The 16670-nt window shown below is 40.6% G+C and overlaps 1 protein-coding gene across 1 annotated transcript in view; it reads left to right on the top strand.

Moving 5' to 3' along the window:
* LOC108791510 (signal transducer and activator of transcription 2-like) overlaps positions 1-16011 on the top strand; it is a 65981-nt gene extending 49970 nt beyond the window's left edge. Inside the window, exons 14-24 of the mRNA XM_018562019.1 lie at positions 53-109; positions 2561-2644; positions 3920-4015; positions 4410-4545; positions 7619-7668; positions 8535-8629; positions 9181-9320; positions 11238-11426; positions 13657-13711; positions 14397-14542; positions 15902-16011. Of these exons, the coding sequence (XP_018417521.1) occupies positions 53-109; positions 2561-2644; positions 3920-4015; positions 4410-4545; positions 7619-7668; positions 8535-8629; positions 9181-9320; positions 11238-11426; positions 13657-13711; positions 14397-14542; positions 15902-16011 (1158 nt within the window). The remainder of the gene's footprint in view (positions 1-52; positions 110-2560; positions 2645-3919; positions 4016-4409; positions 4546-7618; positions 7669-8534; positions 8630-9180; positions 9321-11237; positions 11427-13656; positions 13712-14396; positions 14543-15901) is intronic.
* Positions 16012-16670: the final 659 nt, after the last annotated feature.

Below are 16670 nucleotides of genomic sequence, written 5' to 3'. Positions count from 1 at the left end.
GATTATATATGTATATATAATCTGGTCAACAAAAATATTTATTTTCCCTTAGACACTGAAAGAACAAAAGGCTGGAGGTGGAGGAAAAGGTGGGAAAGGTGCAACTGATGTAAGTATGAACTAAACTTTTTAAACTTTTCAGTGCCATTTTTTTGTTCTAGAAAATGTAGTAGTTTAATGTTACAGTCTTTTGTTATTCTCCACCCATTGGACTTTTCGGTATTTTTAGTGTTATTTGGATTTTATGTCACACAAAATAATCCCTAGTTTCGGTAAAATCCCAAATAAGCACTGGTGAAACCAGTTGCATGGAGCCCCCCTGTGTGTCATGCAAGTGTCACTGATCCCAAACTAGAAATACATGTTTGTGTAAGGCTGCAGGGTTTAAGAACCTACCTTATCAAACAGCATAATGAAGACCAAAAAGTTATCAAAATTTGTCTGGAACATAGATTTGTAGAAGCGCCAATCTATTATAGGTTGTACATTTTGTAGCATGACCCAAACTTCACTCCCCCTTCTAGAGCATTTGTTATTTTCTTGTACTTTGTTCCTGCTGGGAAAAACAGCTATTCTACTCTCTGTGATGTCATTACAGGGCTTATAACATTCTTCATTCTTGCAGAAGCATCTGATAAAAGGAATCAGCAGGGTGCCCTAGGTTATTTCCTAATGGTGTAGGCACCCTGCCCTCCCACGGAACTACATCTCCCAATAGTCTCTACCTACATACAGTGTGGGCAGGTTCTTTGGAGTCATGGCAGCAGCATTGTTTTCCTCGGAAAGTAATCAATGTATGCATGTGAAGTAGAGTGGAATGGAGAGGGGTGGGGGAGAGGTGCATTTCTGTAGTCCTGGAAAGGCTGAAAACTATGCTTGGGATTTTAGTGCAGCAAAACAGAACAACAATAACAGTTAGTAGCTCATGTGGAACGTGCATGTGTGGCAGAGATTTATTACATATGGGGTTTTTTTTCCCCTAGACATACACTTCAAGGGCTCATGCACATGGCTGTAAGAAAATAGAGCAACTAGTACGCAGGATCTTACTGGCAGAGGCTGCAGCATGATCCAGCATGAAAGTTGCCCTGTACCCTGTACACATGTAACATTTGTGTAATGTTTACAGAGTGTAGTGCAAAGGTGCCCTATTGGTTTCTGGGATACTAGGCGGCTCAAGCTACCTGCATCCTAGTAACAAGGGACGCTAGACATCTCCATCCGCCTGCATCATAGCAACTAAGGATGCTAGGCAGCTGAAGCCACCTGCACCCTAGCAACAAAGGACTCTAGCGTCCTTGGTTTCTTCAGCCGCCTGGCGTCTTCTTTTTGCTAGGATGCAGGAGGCTCTAATGGAGTGCATTTGCTCTGTATGCTATAAGTATGTAAATGTTAGCACAAACATTTACATTCATACAGCGTAATATACAGTATGATCTATATACAGGGCCTCAGACACAGATTTTTCAATTTTAATTTTATGGGTGCAGCACAAGTTTTCTAATCTTTACGCACTGTGTGCATAGGCCCATAGAGAACAATACACCTGTGTTAAGATCTGTACAAAATACTGTACTGGGAAAAACCCAGCGTTTTTTTTTTTTTACTGCCGTGTGCATGCACTCTAAACATGACTCAGAGTACCATTTAAATTAATTTAAAAAAAGGAACTTTAGTGTTAAAAAAAATTTGCTAGAAGGTAGGCTTTGATTGTAGAAGAGACTTTGTGAGGGGAATTTATCAAAATCTGGAGCAGCTGTGCATGACAACCAATCAGCTTCTATCTTTCATTTTCAAATCTTAACTGAGCAAACTGAAGAGAGAAGCTGATTGGTTGCCCCGGGCAACTGCACTATATTCTGTCTGCTCCAGTTTTGATAAACCCCGTATGGTTCCAATAAAAGCATTTTACCCGTTTCCTGGCAAGTTTATAAAGCTTGTATATTGAGCCGCACATGTGCAGTTCATATGTACAATCTCTTCATTCTTTGATGCCTGGTTAAATTGACTCCCATGAGCATGCCTGGGAGTTCTGTTGTCCAAGGCCAGCCAATTCAAGATGGTCGAAGACAACAAACCCAGAAGAAGACAGTAAATCAGGCTTTAGTTCAGCTTTACAAATGGAAAGAATATGGCAGAGCTGCTACTTTCCCTACATAAGGCCGTCCATCAATTGTCAGCGACCGGTGAGAGGAGCAAACAAGTGGCCACTGATAACTCCAGAGAAGCTGCAGAACTCCACAGATGAGATTGGATGGCTATAACCAAGAACGCTACAAAGCTGGTCTTTATTGAACAGAGAGGAAATGTAAAATAGAACAAAAAATACAAATGCTATTTAGAGTTTGACAAAAGGCATGTTGGAGACACAAAAAAACCTGTTCTCTGTTGTGTCATTTCCAGATGCATACAATTTTTTTTTAAATGCATGGTATTCATGGCACTTTTATATAAGACAACTTTCTTGTTTTAGTTTTACTTATCTTTTACAGGTAGCATTCTGAATGTCTCTTACCCTAATGCTTCTTTGCTGATATTGTGTTTGTTTGCTGCTTTTTAGGGAGCACTCTGTGTCATGGAGGAGCTACACAACATTACATTTACCACAAATTTTGATTATGAAGGTGTCAAGTTGACTTTAGAGGTGATTGTTGGTCTTTTCTTTGTATATTACATGGCCAGTGTTTGGCTCATTGTCTAATAATATTGAGACATTTGATCTACATGTTAGCAGGTGATATCACCACCTTGTAATCCAAAACATTATGTCTTGGGGGGCAGGCTCTTCCACGCTCCCTGCTGTACACCTGGGACAAATAAGCAAGATGCTCTGTGATGTAAAAGTCCTCATATATTGTGTCTCACACAGTGATAGACAATAGAAGATCTCACCCAAAAACATATGCATCCTAAAGTTCCAAAGGATACATGCTGTCATTCAAGATCGTAGGTCACCTCCACTTTGCTGCTGAGGTAGTGGCCATATACCTTTGACAAAGCTCCATGCAGAAGCAAAACATGTTAGATCGATCAGCGGATGTTCTGTCCTGTGCGGTGGTACAAACTGCGGGTTCGACAAACTCTGTGATGCTGGACTACTACAGATCGTTCATGGATTTAATATGGATAATGCCATGAGGGGAACTACCTCAGCAGCAAGTGGAGCTGGCATACTATCTTGGATTACAGCATGCATCCTTTTAAACTTTAGGACGCATATGATTTTGGGTGAGATCTTTCCACCTTCTATTGTCTATCATTGTGCGAGATACAATATACTGTATGAGGACTTTTATAATACAAAACATTGTCTCTTCTTATGTGTTTTGGAGATGCATAAATCAAAGGAATAGTTAACTCAAAACTTATTTCAGTTTTTGGTAGATACAGGTGGGTGATTTGAGACATGAACATATAACTGTAACTAAAATGTCGGCATTGAGAGGACTGTTCTTTTAATCCCGTCCTTGGGGTCCTCCGATTGCTTTGGATGAGCTCGGAGGTCAACATTTCCCCATGCACATGTATGTAACAGGTTTCCAATTCCCAATTCTGGTTGTGGGGGTGTTTTACCTAAGATCCCATCCAGGCTGCTGAGCCATGAGGAAGGTGCATGCCTTAGATATATTATGGCAGTGGATATAAACCACCTCATGCCTGCATTTGTAATAAGAACAATGGGGAATTTGTGTTTTATGCCACCATACAGACTTTTGCACATCTTAGGTGCTCTTAGATTTTCTGTCTTGATTTTCATAATTCATACACTGATTATTTTCTAAGTGTATCAGACATGTTTGTCGGACAACAAGCATTGACTTTTCTTTGGTAATTATATTCTTTCATCTTTGTGTGTTAACTGATTTGTTAATGAAAAAAAAAATCTTATTTGGTGTCTTCTTGTATTTTGTTTTCTCAGGCTGTTACCTTACCATTTGTTGTAATCTCCAACCTCAGTCAATTCACAGGAGCATGGTCTCAGACGGGCACAGTATCTTGCAGCCGCGGCCGCAAGGTACTGTGCCCGTCTGAGTGCGTGCGGACGGGACGGCAATACATGCCGGCGGAATCTTGGCAGGGAATGAGCGGCACTCTCCGGGGGGGGGGCACTTAATTGCAACAACTCCGTTTAGTATGGATTTGAGAAGGTGCGGACTTTTTAAATGTATTCACTCCCGGGTTCATGATTGGTTGTTAGATCTCCTGTCAGAAGAGGACACATTTAAATAAAGGTGGAGGTGCACTGTTAATAGGATTACATTGCAATGAAGGCAGAAATGGAGTAAATAGAGTATCTGTGTATGTGAGAAGATAAATATACCAGCAAAGACAGATGTATTTTGTGCTCTGAAAATGAGAATATTGTCTTGTTGAGAATTCTGGTTTACTTTTGTTTGCTTATTTTCTAGGATTTGACATTTTTCTCCAACCCTCCAGCTGCCCCTTGGTCTCTCCTGGCTAATGCTCTTAGCTGGCAATTTTCATGCTGCACTGAGCGTGGTTTGAATCCAGATCAGCTGCAAATGTTGGAAAAGAAGCTGTGTGGTATAGTTTATTTTTAAGCTTCTGAATGTTTTTAATTGCTATAATCTTATTCGAGCAGAGACTGATTCTTAGCTCATGCTTAAAGCTGAACTCCAGGTAGTTATAAAAGACACAAAATAATGCTGCTCTGTAATCATTAATACATCATTAAATGTATTTTTAATGCAAGCAGTGCAAGTGCCTGAATGTGACCTGGTATCTGACTTTTTGCATTTCCTGTACAGCAGTGTTGGAGTGCGAGAGGAAGAGGCAGTACAAAAAGCCAATCAGTTCATGTGCTGACATGATGCTTGCTGATGAAAGAAAAATCTGAGTGAACGATACATGGATTCATTACTGTGCTTCTCCTTTCACTGTCCAGGCAGGGCTGGGTCCAGGACGACCATGGATCTAAGGACATGGGCATTATTAACCTCTTGCCGTACGCCCGTTAAGAAAAAACGGACGGACGGCAGACTCGCATCAGCGGGTTGCCGTCGCCAGACGTCATTTTTTTCCTGCTCGCGCGCGCATGGGCAGGAAAGACCCGCTCGTTACTACAGCCGTTAACGGCTGTTTCACATACAACCGATCAGCGGCTCTATAGCCGCCGATCGGTTGTATGGCGTGAATTTCGGAGCGCCCCCCCAATTGCGAGTGCCGCCATCTCCCCCCTCCTGACCCCTCACCTTTAATCCCGGGATCCGCTAGCCCATCTGCGGCCCGGGACCGGCTCGGGAGGGCGTCAGGAGAAGGAGGGAGGGAGATCAGCTGCTTGCTGTTCTCCCTCTGTAGTATGAATGCAGAAGTGATGTGTATTACATCACTTCCGCATTCACCTGTCAGTCATCTGGCTCCTACTGCCAGAGAGAAGAAGCTGATGAAGCAAATCTGTGCTTCATCAGCTTCTTTTGGGGTCTCCAGGTGACATTAGGGGTCTAGAGACCCCTAATGTCTCCATAAAGAGGACCTGTCAGTGTACCTGTGCTATTATATAGGGGGATGGTATCCCCCTATGTAATAGCAATAACAATAAGTGTAAAAAAAAAATCTATATAAATAAAAAAAGTTAAAAAAAATAAAAGTCACAAACAAAAAAAGTTTAAAAAAATAACAGGTCACAAATAAAAAAAAGTAAACCACCCCCCCAAATGTTTAAGTCCCCCCACCTTCGTTTACGCACATTTAAACGTAAATATGCGTCGCATGCGCCAGCACGCGAAAATGACAATTGCGCTACACATGTTACATATCGCCGCGAACGTCGCAGTGAGAGCAATCATTTTAGGGCCATCAATCACTGATAACACTAAACTGATGAGCGGTAAAAGCTTTTAATGCGTCGCCTATGGCCAATTTTGGGTAATGTAGTTTTTTTGAGGTTTCGCGCGCATGCGCAATTTTAAGGCTTGACATGTTTGGTGTCTCTTTACCCAACGTGACCCCGTCTTTTATATTTTACCAAAAAATTGGGTAATAATAAATGTTTTAGAATTTAATATAGGGGGAACTGTTTTTTTTTTTTTTAAATCTGTAGTTTTTCCTTAATATATTAAAAAACATGACTGTGAATAATTTCCTTTTCCGAAGCGAATTCCTGAAACTAGATTATATTTTAGCAAAGATAGTTGGAAAGAGGAAATAGGAAACAAGCACTATTATAAAAAATATGAAATTGGTAAAGCTCCTATTCTAGATGGATTTATCATAATCTACTTTAAAAAGTACGCCACCATATTAATCCCTAGCCTTAAAATATTTACAGTCTGTTTATGAAAGAGTGCCCTGCATCCCTTTCTTGGTCTATGAATTCCTTAATTACAGAACTCCTGAAGCCCTACAAGGCCTCGTTATCCTCTTCACGTTCAGGGGTTGTAAAAACCATCGTAAACAGACTGAATTTTGAAGTTTTAGTATGCAGTGGTTTTCTCAATTAAAACTGTTTCATACCTAAATGTATTTCACACCTATTTTTTTAGCACTTATGAGTTGTCATATGTTTATAAAAATACCCTGAATATATTTTTATAATAATCAGTGAAAACATGAACACAAATGCAAAAAAAGGCAGTTTTAGTAATTCAGTAACATACAGACTGGCCTATAATAATGTTAATGTAAAGTAGAGCCATTGCGAATGGGTAAAATAAAAAGATGAGACACTTTTAATATCATAAACAACATTTTAGGCTTTGTTTGTGGTGAAAAACAAGGATACCGAAATTGTAAATAGTTGGCACATTACATTTGTTACAGCTCATTGATCAGAGTAAAACTAAAATAACAGCCCTGAACTCATTCTTCCACCTCTTGCGTGTGCAGGGATGTCTAATGGGTAATGGTAAAACTATTGTATTATACTTTCATTTTTTTACACATTTTCTGGATTTATTCTCAGTGGAGGAGATTGGAGAATGGATGTTCCCTGATCTCCTCTACCTACTCGGCCATCTTAAAAGCCCCCGCATCCTCCAAACATCCCAAGCTAACAAGAGGAGCCAAGTGAGTCTGGAGACCTCGTACAGTTCCTATTTCCAAATGTTTAAAAAAACCATAGTTTAGTTGCCTTTCTGGCCTAAAGTGGAACTCCAGTTAGAGTGTATCTTTTTCTTGTGGGTAGAATCAGAAATGGTAAGAGCCTCGTTAAGGTTTTTTATCTGGTCTATGACACAATTTTGTATCTGGTCTATGACACAATTTTTGAGTTTCACTTTCCCAGAAATGAAGATCTCTAAACAGAAAAGGGAATTGGGGAACATCATTGATAATTTGTTCTCCTTCCTGTTGTGTCTCCAGGACAGAAAATGAGAAATGTTCACAGTGTGGAGACAGAGAGCAAAAATTGTTTCTTCCCCATCCAAAAGTTTGGGTGCAAATGTGTAATTAAGAGACTGATTAAATGTTTTTGGTGGACACACTTGTCAGTACTCATTAGTACAGTTCTCAGTTTTCAGTACACCTCTCAAATATGTTTGCACCCTGTCTCGTTTTCACAAACTTGCAACCTATGCTACGTCTGTTTTGTTTTTAGTATTCTTCAATATGTTGTGTTTTCTTGATGCAAATATCAATTTCATATTTGTTCTGTTTAAAGGTTCAGTATCTAAAGAGGAGAATGCGGTAACTTGGGTCAAGTTCTCAAAAGTAAGCTTTGCATACTGTAATACTCAAAAATGGTTAATGTTTAGAATTGTTACAGTTAAATACCATGAATTATGTATTGACTGGTAAACTGCAAATGTTTTCATTTTAAAATAGAATCATAGCCTCTCTTTTATAAAGATGGATGTGCTGCAGCTATAATTGTCACTGCACTTAGTTTTCCCTTAGTCCCCTTGCATAGTATACAAAGAGCTGTTGATCATGCTTGTAAAGTCCATCTCAAGCAGATTGCTTTGAAGGGATGAAGATGCTGATGCACTTTCCCTGATTTCAGAGCAGCATTGTCTCTCTAAAATATGCTGTGCCTGCACTACAGTGATATGGGCATATGTTGCTGGGGACATAGCTATCTGCATTGTCACTGCTGCTTCACAAGTGTATAGCTTGTCAATCAACACCTGGCCACACCTAGTGCTGCCTGATGCTCTCTGAATGTACAGCACTGCCTCTGTTGCTGAAGCAATCCCCCTAGCTGCAGGGTCTTGGGATGGGGGGAAAGAATATTAGGCACAAATGAATGGGGATTTGGCTTCCTCTGGGAATGTACAGGACATTTTTGTTTTACTTTAGAAGGTTTGTGCATCACAAAGTAACTGAATTTGGAACTTGTTTAGTCTGTTGTGTATGGTACACTCTTAATTCATCCTAGCAGTTGCAGGAAGAGTTTCAAATGTAGTTTGAGTAGATGCTATATTTACACTTTTTTATGGTGAGTATTTTCGTAAAGATTCCCGTGCTGAAGCAGAAACAAGTGTATCCACTATAATTATACCGAACCCTCCAGTATTTATATGTCAGCATGGAGTATTTTTGCGATTCTGTAGCTAAATCATTTATATAATTTACAGGAAAACATGCCCCGAGCTTCATTCACCTTTTGGGTATGGTTTGATGCCATTGTGATGCTTGTTACAGGACATATGAAGAACATTTGGAAAGATGGGTAATTATGCAGTTTTTCAGTAAATATTAGACCTTGAAGAAAGGTCCTGTTCACAGTTTTGAGTTGTCCTGTAAATTTTTTTGCCTGGGAAGGAGCACTAGGTAATCTTATAAAGGAAAGAGAGTTCAGTAACATCAGTGTTACCTGTAAATATATAAACCAAATGAGTTTGCTACTATAGCACTGAATGCTCACACCTACTGTAAGTTAGTGGAAGCTAGATTGTAATATGTTTGCAAAATGATAAATTGATCACACAGTGACTGTAGCATCTAAGACCTTAGTGCTGGCCTTTGGTATTTCTTGCACAGCCCTCAGGCCCCAGTATTAAGTGTTTTTCCTGCCTACGTGCTTACTCAGACCAGATCAGTGCATGACTTAGAACAGTATAAAGAGAAGCGTTACTGACTTTGTTAGACCTGTGACAATAGGAAAGCCTGGGAATCCCTCCCCTTACATTGGACGTAGTCCCCTTTGTCTTGTTTGTGAGCAAAAATGTGATATTTTACATTCCAAATAACATTGTTCCTGTTTTTTTTGTTTTAACACAGCCATGTGATGGGATTTGTAAGCCGCGGCATAGAGGACTCTCTTCTGAAAACAATGCAGCAGGGTACTTTCCTGCTCCGTTTTAGTGAGAGCATGCGTGATGGTGGCATCACATGTTCCTGGGTGGACCACCAGCAGGATGGTATGAAACATTAAAATGGCCTTGCAACATTTAGGGCTTGTTTACACCAAATGCAGGCCAGATCTGCATGAGTTTCTGCACACGCAGTGCAGTGTTCCATGCCACGTTTGTGATGCGTTCCGGGCCCTTTTTTTTTTTTAGTTTAAAATGGGCTTTCAGCGCGTTCCAGGGTGTTTGCATGCATTTCCGATGCGTTTTCGATGCATTTGCATGCGTTCCAGAGCAGGAAAAATAGGGCTTGCTGCAGTTTTTTTTTACATTTTTTTACATGTCCTGGAACTGCTGTGGTGTGAACTAGAGCCCAAAATACCATTGGAATAAATTGGACGCAGTTTTGATCCGGTCTGTAACTGCTCTGCTCTGCTCTACTCCTGAAACGCACTTGGTGTGAACTAGCCCTTATATCTTCTACTAGCATCTAAATAAGTCAAATCAAATCTTAATTCAGTCATTTCAAAGGGCTTTTAAAAAACGTTTTAAACATTTGTGAAGTCTCATGGAAATTATATAAATCTCAAGCATGTAGTGGAGTAACTACAGCCATTGCAGTCCAGGTGGCTGCTATGGGGGCCCTAGGTTGGAGGGGGCCCCACTAGGAAGGTTGTTGAGGCAAGCTAAAGAGTATTTCCACTTTTGCAGCCAAATTGTGATAACACCTACTTTTATTTGTAACATGTTCTCATTCACATAACATAACTTATAAACTCATAAATAAATTGCAGTTTTGCTTTTCCAAATGCTCTTTTATGGATGCTCCGTGCCTGAAAAATCTTGCGTAATGCCAGGGGCCGGGGGAGTGTTACTTGTCACAATTAACCCTGCCTGTACTGTGTTGGCAGATTTCATTATCACTTTATGAACTGTCTGTCCTAGCAAAGGGTTAAAGTGACATTAAACCCTCAGATTTTTTAACATAAAACAATACTGTAATGTGTGCCTTACTGTAATCCATGGTGGTTTCCCTTCTCTTTGCTGCTCTTCCTTTTAAATCCTCATGTCTTCTCATGCTTGGGGAGAACTTCCCTTTGCAGCTGAGTGCCTCTTCCTGTAGTGCTGGCTCAGGTTGTGAACCTGCACACAGACACCATGTAGCCATTCCAGAGACAAGGCAGTCTGCTGCAAAACAGAAGTTCTGCCCAGCATGAGAACAGATACAGATTTAAAAAGAAGAGCAGCAAAGAGAAGGGAAACAACCGTGGATTACAGTAAGGCACACATTACAGTATTGGTTTATGTTAAAAAATCTGAGGGTTTAATGTCACTTTAAGGACCTCAAAACATTGTATGTTAATGCACTTTTAAAAAAACTGTCTTTTTCTATGACACATGAAATCCTAAAAATTCTTCCTTTGTTTTAGTGACTGCTATACACTGTTTCCATGCTTGAGGCTCAAGGGCGGGGACAGAGACTCCAAATGACATCACAAATCCCAAGAACTATTGACAGCACGACTCCTCTGCTGTCAATTAGGCTTTGCAGGGCTAGGCAGGGGGCATGTCAGCTCGGCATCCTTTAGGTCCCAATGAAGAAAAAGGGACACAACCTGACTAAGCCACAACAGATCTGCCTCCCTAGTTAGTGTGGTCAACAGGAAGCCCAGGATTGTCAAGGGGACTGGCAGGATCACCAGCTGTTTATTGTGGCTTGCACTTTCCCATTACAAAAAAGCATTACATTCATAGTAAGGGCCAGAAGAATGTAGTCCCAAAACTTTATATTTAGGTTTACATCCACTTTAAACATGGCAAAACTGACTTCTCAGTGTTCCATGTCTCTCAGAGATAGTATTGTGCCAAAATGCATACAAATAGTTGTGGAAACTACTTGAAATTGGCAATTTTTGTGTCCAGGTTTTTATTATTTTAAAAGGCTGATGGATATGTTTTTGTAACTTGATTTGTGTCTCCCCCACATAGGAAGCTACTCTATCCGCTCTGTGCAGCCATATACAAAGAGGGAGCTATCGCACATCCCCCTCACTGAGATTATTCGCAACTACCAACTTTTAGCAGAGGAAAACATCCCCGAGAACCCACTGAAATATCTCTACCCTAACATCCCCAAGGATGAGGCCTTTGGGAAATACTATGAGCAGAGAAGTGAGCGTAAGTTTTTCATACTTTGCTTAATCAATCTGTATCAGGAATACATTAATACAGATTTATATTAACAGCAGACCAAGAAAAACTTCCTTTTGGGTGTACACAACACCCACCTTCTGGATAACATTAAATGTGTGCTTAAAATAGATCTAAAGAAAAAGAAGATGTCACCAGCACACCTTAGGAATGTGTCCCAACAAACGTCTTTTTATTGATGCATATTGTCCCAGCAAAAGCAACGTTTCAGGGCCAAACAGGGTCCCCTTTATCAGGCTCAGTATGAAGGGGACCCTGCTAGGCCCTTCTGATTTGTGTAAGGCCATCTACAGTCACTACAGCACCCATTTCTCAAGGGGTTTCCGGTATGTAGTGTGGCGGAACGCATTCTGAACGTAAAGTAGATCTAACCCAATCAGTAAAATCTCATATAAGCTTAAAAACGTCTGTACGCAACTGTGCAAAACGCAATGGGGGGAATTTATCAAAGCAATTGCGAGTGTTTGAACTCGCATATGTTTGCATGGAATATATTTGCGCCAGATTTAAGTTGCTAGTGTAATGCTGTTCATCAATGAGATGAGAAAGAGGACTCGTAACTCCAGTCAAAAAGCTTAACTGTCACTTCTTGAAGAAATGGTCATGGGGACTTCTTAAGTAGCGATTGTTAGGTGATGCTCCAGTTTCAGACAGCTGCAGGACAAGCGCACATCTAAACAGTTGCGAACTTTCGCAAAACAGGGGGAGTTGGAAAATTAGCACAAGCTCTGGTCAAAACAGGCACACATGTTAAAAGGAGAGGATAAACAGATTTGTACATTTAAAAAAAATTATCTAAGAGGGTAAAACTGTCGCAATTGCTTTGATAAATTCCCTCCAGTGTTTTTTCTCTGTTTTATATGGATCTGAATGCAGGTGCATGGTTTGCTATGACCCCGTGTATATAGCTGTGTAAAGTTCACTGCATTAACCTTTGCTGCATTCAGATCTGTAAAATCAAAATATAAAATTCTGTGTCCACAGTCCTGTGTATGGACCTGATTTTACACTGTACGCATGTGTGCTAAAGTTTCCATGTATACAGCGTACAGCTTGAATGTACTCTATTGGAGTACAAGAGCTGTCTGCATCCTAGAAACTGACAGGTTGCATTGATACTGTACGCTTATTCATTTGTACACATGGAAATGTTACATGTGTACAGCTCTTGGACAACTTAAAAAAGCAGGTTCTAGTTGCATGAGCCCTAAAGGTGTATGCAATGGCAAATCATTTTTTTTTTCCTTTTTGGATGGAACAGGGAAGGGGTTAGACTGTCAAGTCCTTTTTGCTGTCAGTGTCCTCGCTGGGGACATTCACCCATCTAGTTTTCCTAATGGCACATTGCATAGGCATGGCCCATCCTTGTCTAGTGGGTCCAGTGCAATAATGTGCAGCTGGCTCTAGAGTGAGTGCGTTCAGACAGGAAATGGCTGAAAGAAAGCTGTATTTTATAAAAAAACAATATATCAGTGATTGTTTATGTGCTTTAGCAAACTAAAAGTCATGTAGGTAAAGTTTTGGACCAGCTTAAAAGCTGAACTCCATGATATGCAAATCTTGTCTAAATACAAGAGCCACGTGTATTCTTACTTGATCTTGCGGTGCTTTGTGTATTTCTTCCAGATATGTGCGTAAATCCAGTGTGACTATTCACAGGAACTTCCTGTAATCAAGACCAGTCACTGCTGCTCTCTCTCCTTGTACTGCGTGACTGGTCTTGTATGCCCCTCCCACTCCTGTAGTTTTCTACTGGCGGTCTGGAGAGCCTACTGGGTCCCTCCCAGAACTCTGCTCTCTGTACAGACGATGTGCAGCAAAGTGATTATGTCACTGCTAATTTTACAAGTAATATCTGAGTTTGTGAAGGCATTTGGTGCAAATGGCGGTGGATTTTTTGGGCTATTATTTGCAATAAAGTTTTTTGGTTTTTTTTTTGTCCCTAAAGTTCAGCTTTATAGGAACATACCTTTAGCAATCCAAGACTTAGATCATTGGTGTAGGAAACACCTTTTCAAAGCAAAACATCAAAAGAACATGACATTTCCTGATAAGCCAGATCTGCACTGTGTAATGCTGAGGCAGCAGTGTTTTGTATCCTGTTACATGACATTTTTGTTGCTGTTATTCTAGAGTTAAACAGCCTGGCGCATGACTTTTCTTCTAGTTTACCATAAATATATATGTTTATTTTCAGTAACGCTGGAATATCAGAAGTACTTGAAGCGCAGGCTGATCATTGTTTCTGAAAGGTAAGGTGCTGAGTTAGAAAGACATAAAAGTGACTGTACCAGTAAAAAGCTATGCAGGTGCTGTGGGACCCGCATACAAGAGGATGAGCTATTGCCTTATCCCCTGTCCTTCTGGAGCATGCAGCTGTCCCATTGAAACAATGTTAATATGATATGTGGCTGTTGTCTGTGACCACCCAGTGCATACAAGCCTGCTAGACAGCATCACCCGCTGGATGTACAGCCCAGACGTAACCTCAGGCCGCTCTGATGGGCTTAGCTTCAAAGCTCCCTGCCTCATACACATTCCTATTGGCCATTGAGGCTGCCCTTCATAGTGACAGGACAATAGAAATATGTGGGGCCAGTGTTTAACAGCAAGCTCATGCGAGGGTGAGGATTAGCAGCAAGCTCTGACACTAATTGGAAGTGTACTTCCTTTCAGATGGCCAAAACAGAAATGGTGGTAGACTGCTACAAGAATATATATATCTACGACAGTTTGCCCCCCCTTCCTCCCAATGGCTAAGTGGTTTCTACTTCTATCCATATCTAGATAGTGTAGGGTCTACCCAACTTTCCTTGAACAATTACATTCAATTGGAGTTCATCCAGCATAATAAATTCACTCCAATAGCTGTGACATCATGTTACAATCGCATGCTTTGTATTTATTCGGCAATAATGATATTTTTCTTCATTCTAGAAACATCGATGATTCACAGAGCAGTATTGCTTCTGGAACCCCACAACACTTTGCTGAAACACCACAATATGACCCTGGGACACCCATGCATGACAGCGACCCTTTCCAAAATTCGTTGGACATGGATCTGAATAATCTCATTGATGGTGAGCTCGTGCTACGTTCTGTAGAATGATTTGAAACTTAGATATACATGTATAGTAAAGATAATGTGGATTCAATTCTGGACCTCATCTCTGGCATTCATAATTAAGCTGCCCATACACGTTCTAATCTGTTTGCACAATATTCTTTACCAAAACTAGACAGACCTACACAATCTGTTCAATTTGTATACATTTAGGCATGCTCTTAAACGGCGTAGTTGTCCTTTGATCTAAGGGAGATAAAACTTTATGGTGTATGGTCAGCATTAGGCCTCATTCACATGGGCTTGTTGCCCCTGTACAGCACGAAGGGACCTTTGTTGATGCACTCACGTCTGCATGAAGATGTGCACAGGCAGCTCATTTAATTCTATTTAGATGCAGGTGCTGTGCGCCCTCTTATGCTGCTTTCCGCAGCAAGTTTCGACAGCCGCACACAGACCTGGACCTCTCTTTCTGCCAGTGTATGTGCACTGCAGCAGACCTTGATTGGCTGCTGCTACAGCTTGCTTTCCTAATGTGAGTTCTACTATATAATGGATTACATTGTATAGTAGAACTGTATAGTAGTAGTACATTGTATAGTAGTAAGAGGCTGATACCAATTCAAATTCTGGTACTTACACTAGTTGCATTTATACTTAAACACAACACAACTGGCTAGACTACAAAACACAATAAAAACACCTACAAACATGGGAACTTTGGACCTTACTGGCTGCTGACATAACCTGTAACTTATCCTTTGGCTGGGTGGTCCACCACCCTATGCCCAACTCCACAACCCCCTACCCTCATGTCTCCCCCTACCCTACCTACTTGCACTTGCCCCCTAACTGCTACTATAATAAAGGAAAATGTATACCATGAAACGTGGTTTGCTGCTGTAGAGTTCCTTAATTCCAAAGTGGAATAAAGGAACTCATTCTTTATGCTTGCTCTCTACCACGCCCCAACAACCCTACAGCACCATATGCATCTGTTTGGCCCTCAACTCTGTGGTCTGGTACATACCTTTCAAGGAACACAGACACTGAAACCTCCAAGAGATTTGTGTTCCCCATTTTCCCCTCTCTAGTATCTTACTATATCCTAACTTTCCCATCTTTAACCCCTCTCTGGAGCATTGTATTACCAGCAACTACTATGAACAAAATGGAAGGCATAATGTTTTAACATGTACTTGTCTCATTTGTTTATTACAAAAATAATAAAATAAACAATATAAAATAATGATTTGTAATAAATACACAACAGCATTATTGGTGTTTTTTTTTTTTTTTATCACCCTTGAGTTTGGCTTTAGGATTTATTTTGATGTAACTGAAATTTTACATTGAAATCCCTTTGTCCATCTAGGTTTCAAGATAGAAGATCTCCTTATGGATCATACCAGTGACCCCATGTTTTCAGGCCCTCAAGTGGAATCTAGCGAGTTGCTCCATGACTCTTTTAATGCTTACCAGTGATCCATCGTATTTGCTGTGTCCATGGTTTTCCCAGTAGAACTGCACTGCTCCTGCTCTATCCTTCTATACATGCACACTGTGTACAGTAATGTCATGTCTCAGGTGATGCCCTGCGTGCAACCCTTATGCATTCTAAGCAGTTAAGTGAAAGAAACCTTATAGTTTGAGGGCTTAAGGTACTAAAACTGTGGAACAAACTACATAAAAAAAACAAAAAACTAGATTTCTGGAGGAAAGTAGCACAGAATGAGGTTCAATAGCTAATAGGAACCAGTCTGTTATCACTAATAACAGTTGTAGTCAGAATAATTCAGGCTGATTTTTGGTTTACTGCTATTGGTAGCTGCTTAGCATTGCTGGCTCCATGAATGATATACCTTCCCTGACAATAGGCACATGCAATGGATAAGGAAAGACAGAGTGACTTTATATTAAAGTTTATACTGTATGGCATAGCACCTTCTTCCAGCCTTATTGTATAGGGACCTGGGATGGCTTTTAATGATCTGAGAAGGCTGATTGCAGTTGACTTATATTTTTGAGGCTATGTACTGTAATTTGCAAGAAAGTATATGTTTTTCTTTTACCTGTCCCTTGATTGCCTTTTGGAGAAGGGATATTTGGGCACGACTGGGGGGGGGGGGGGGGGTGATCTTTAA

Source organism: Nanorana parkeri, unplaced genomic scaffold (genome assembly GCF_000935625.1).
Source record: "Nanorana parkeri isolate BGI_ZX_2015 unplaced genomic scaffold, ASM93562v1 scaffold556, whole genome shotgun sequence".
Lineage (NCBI taxonomy): Eukaryota > Metazoa > Chordata > Amphibia > Anura > Dicroglossidae > Nanorana > Nanorana parkeri.
The sequence above is the reverse complement of the archived record's forward strand: the minus strand, read 5'-3'. Positions and strand labels throughout refer to the sequence as shown.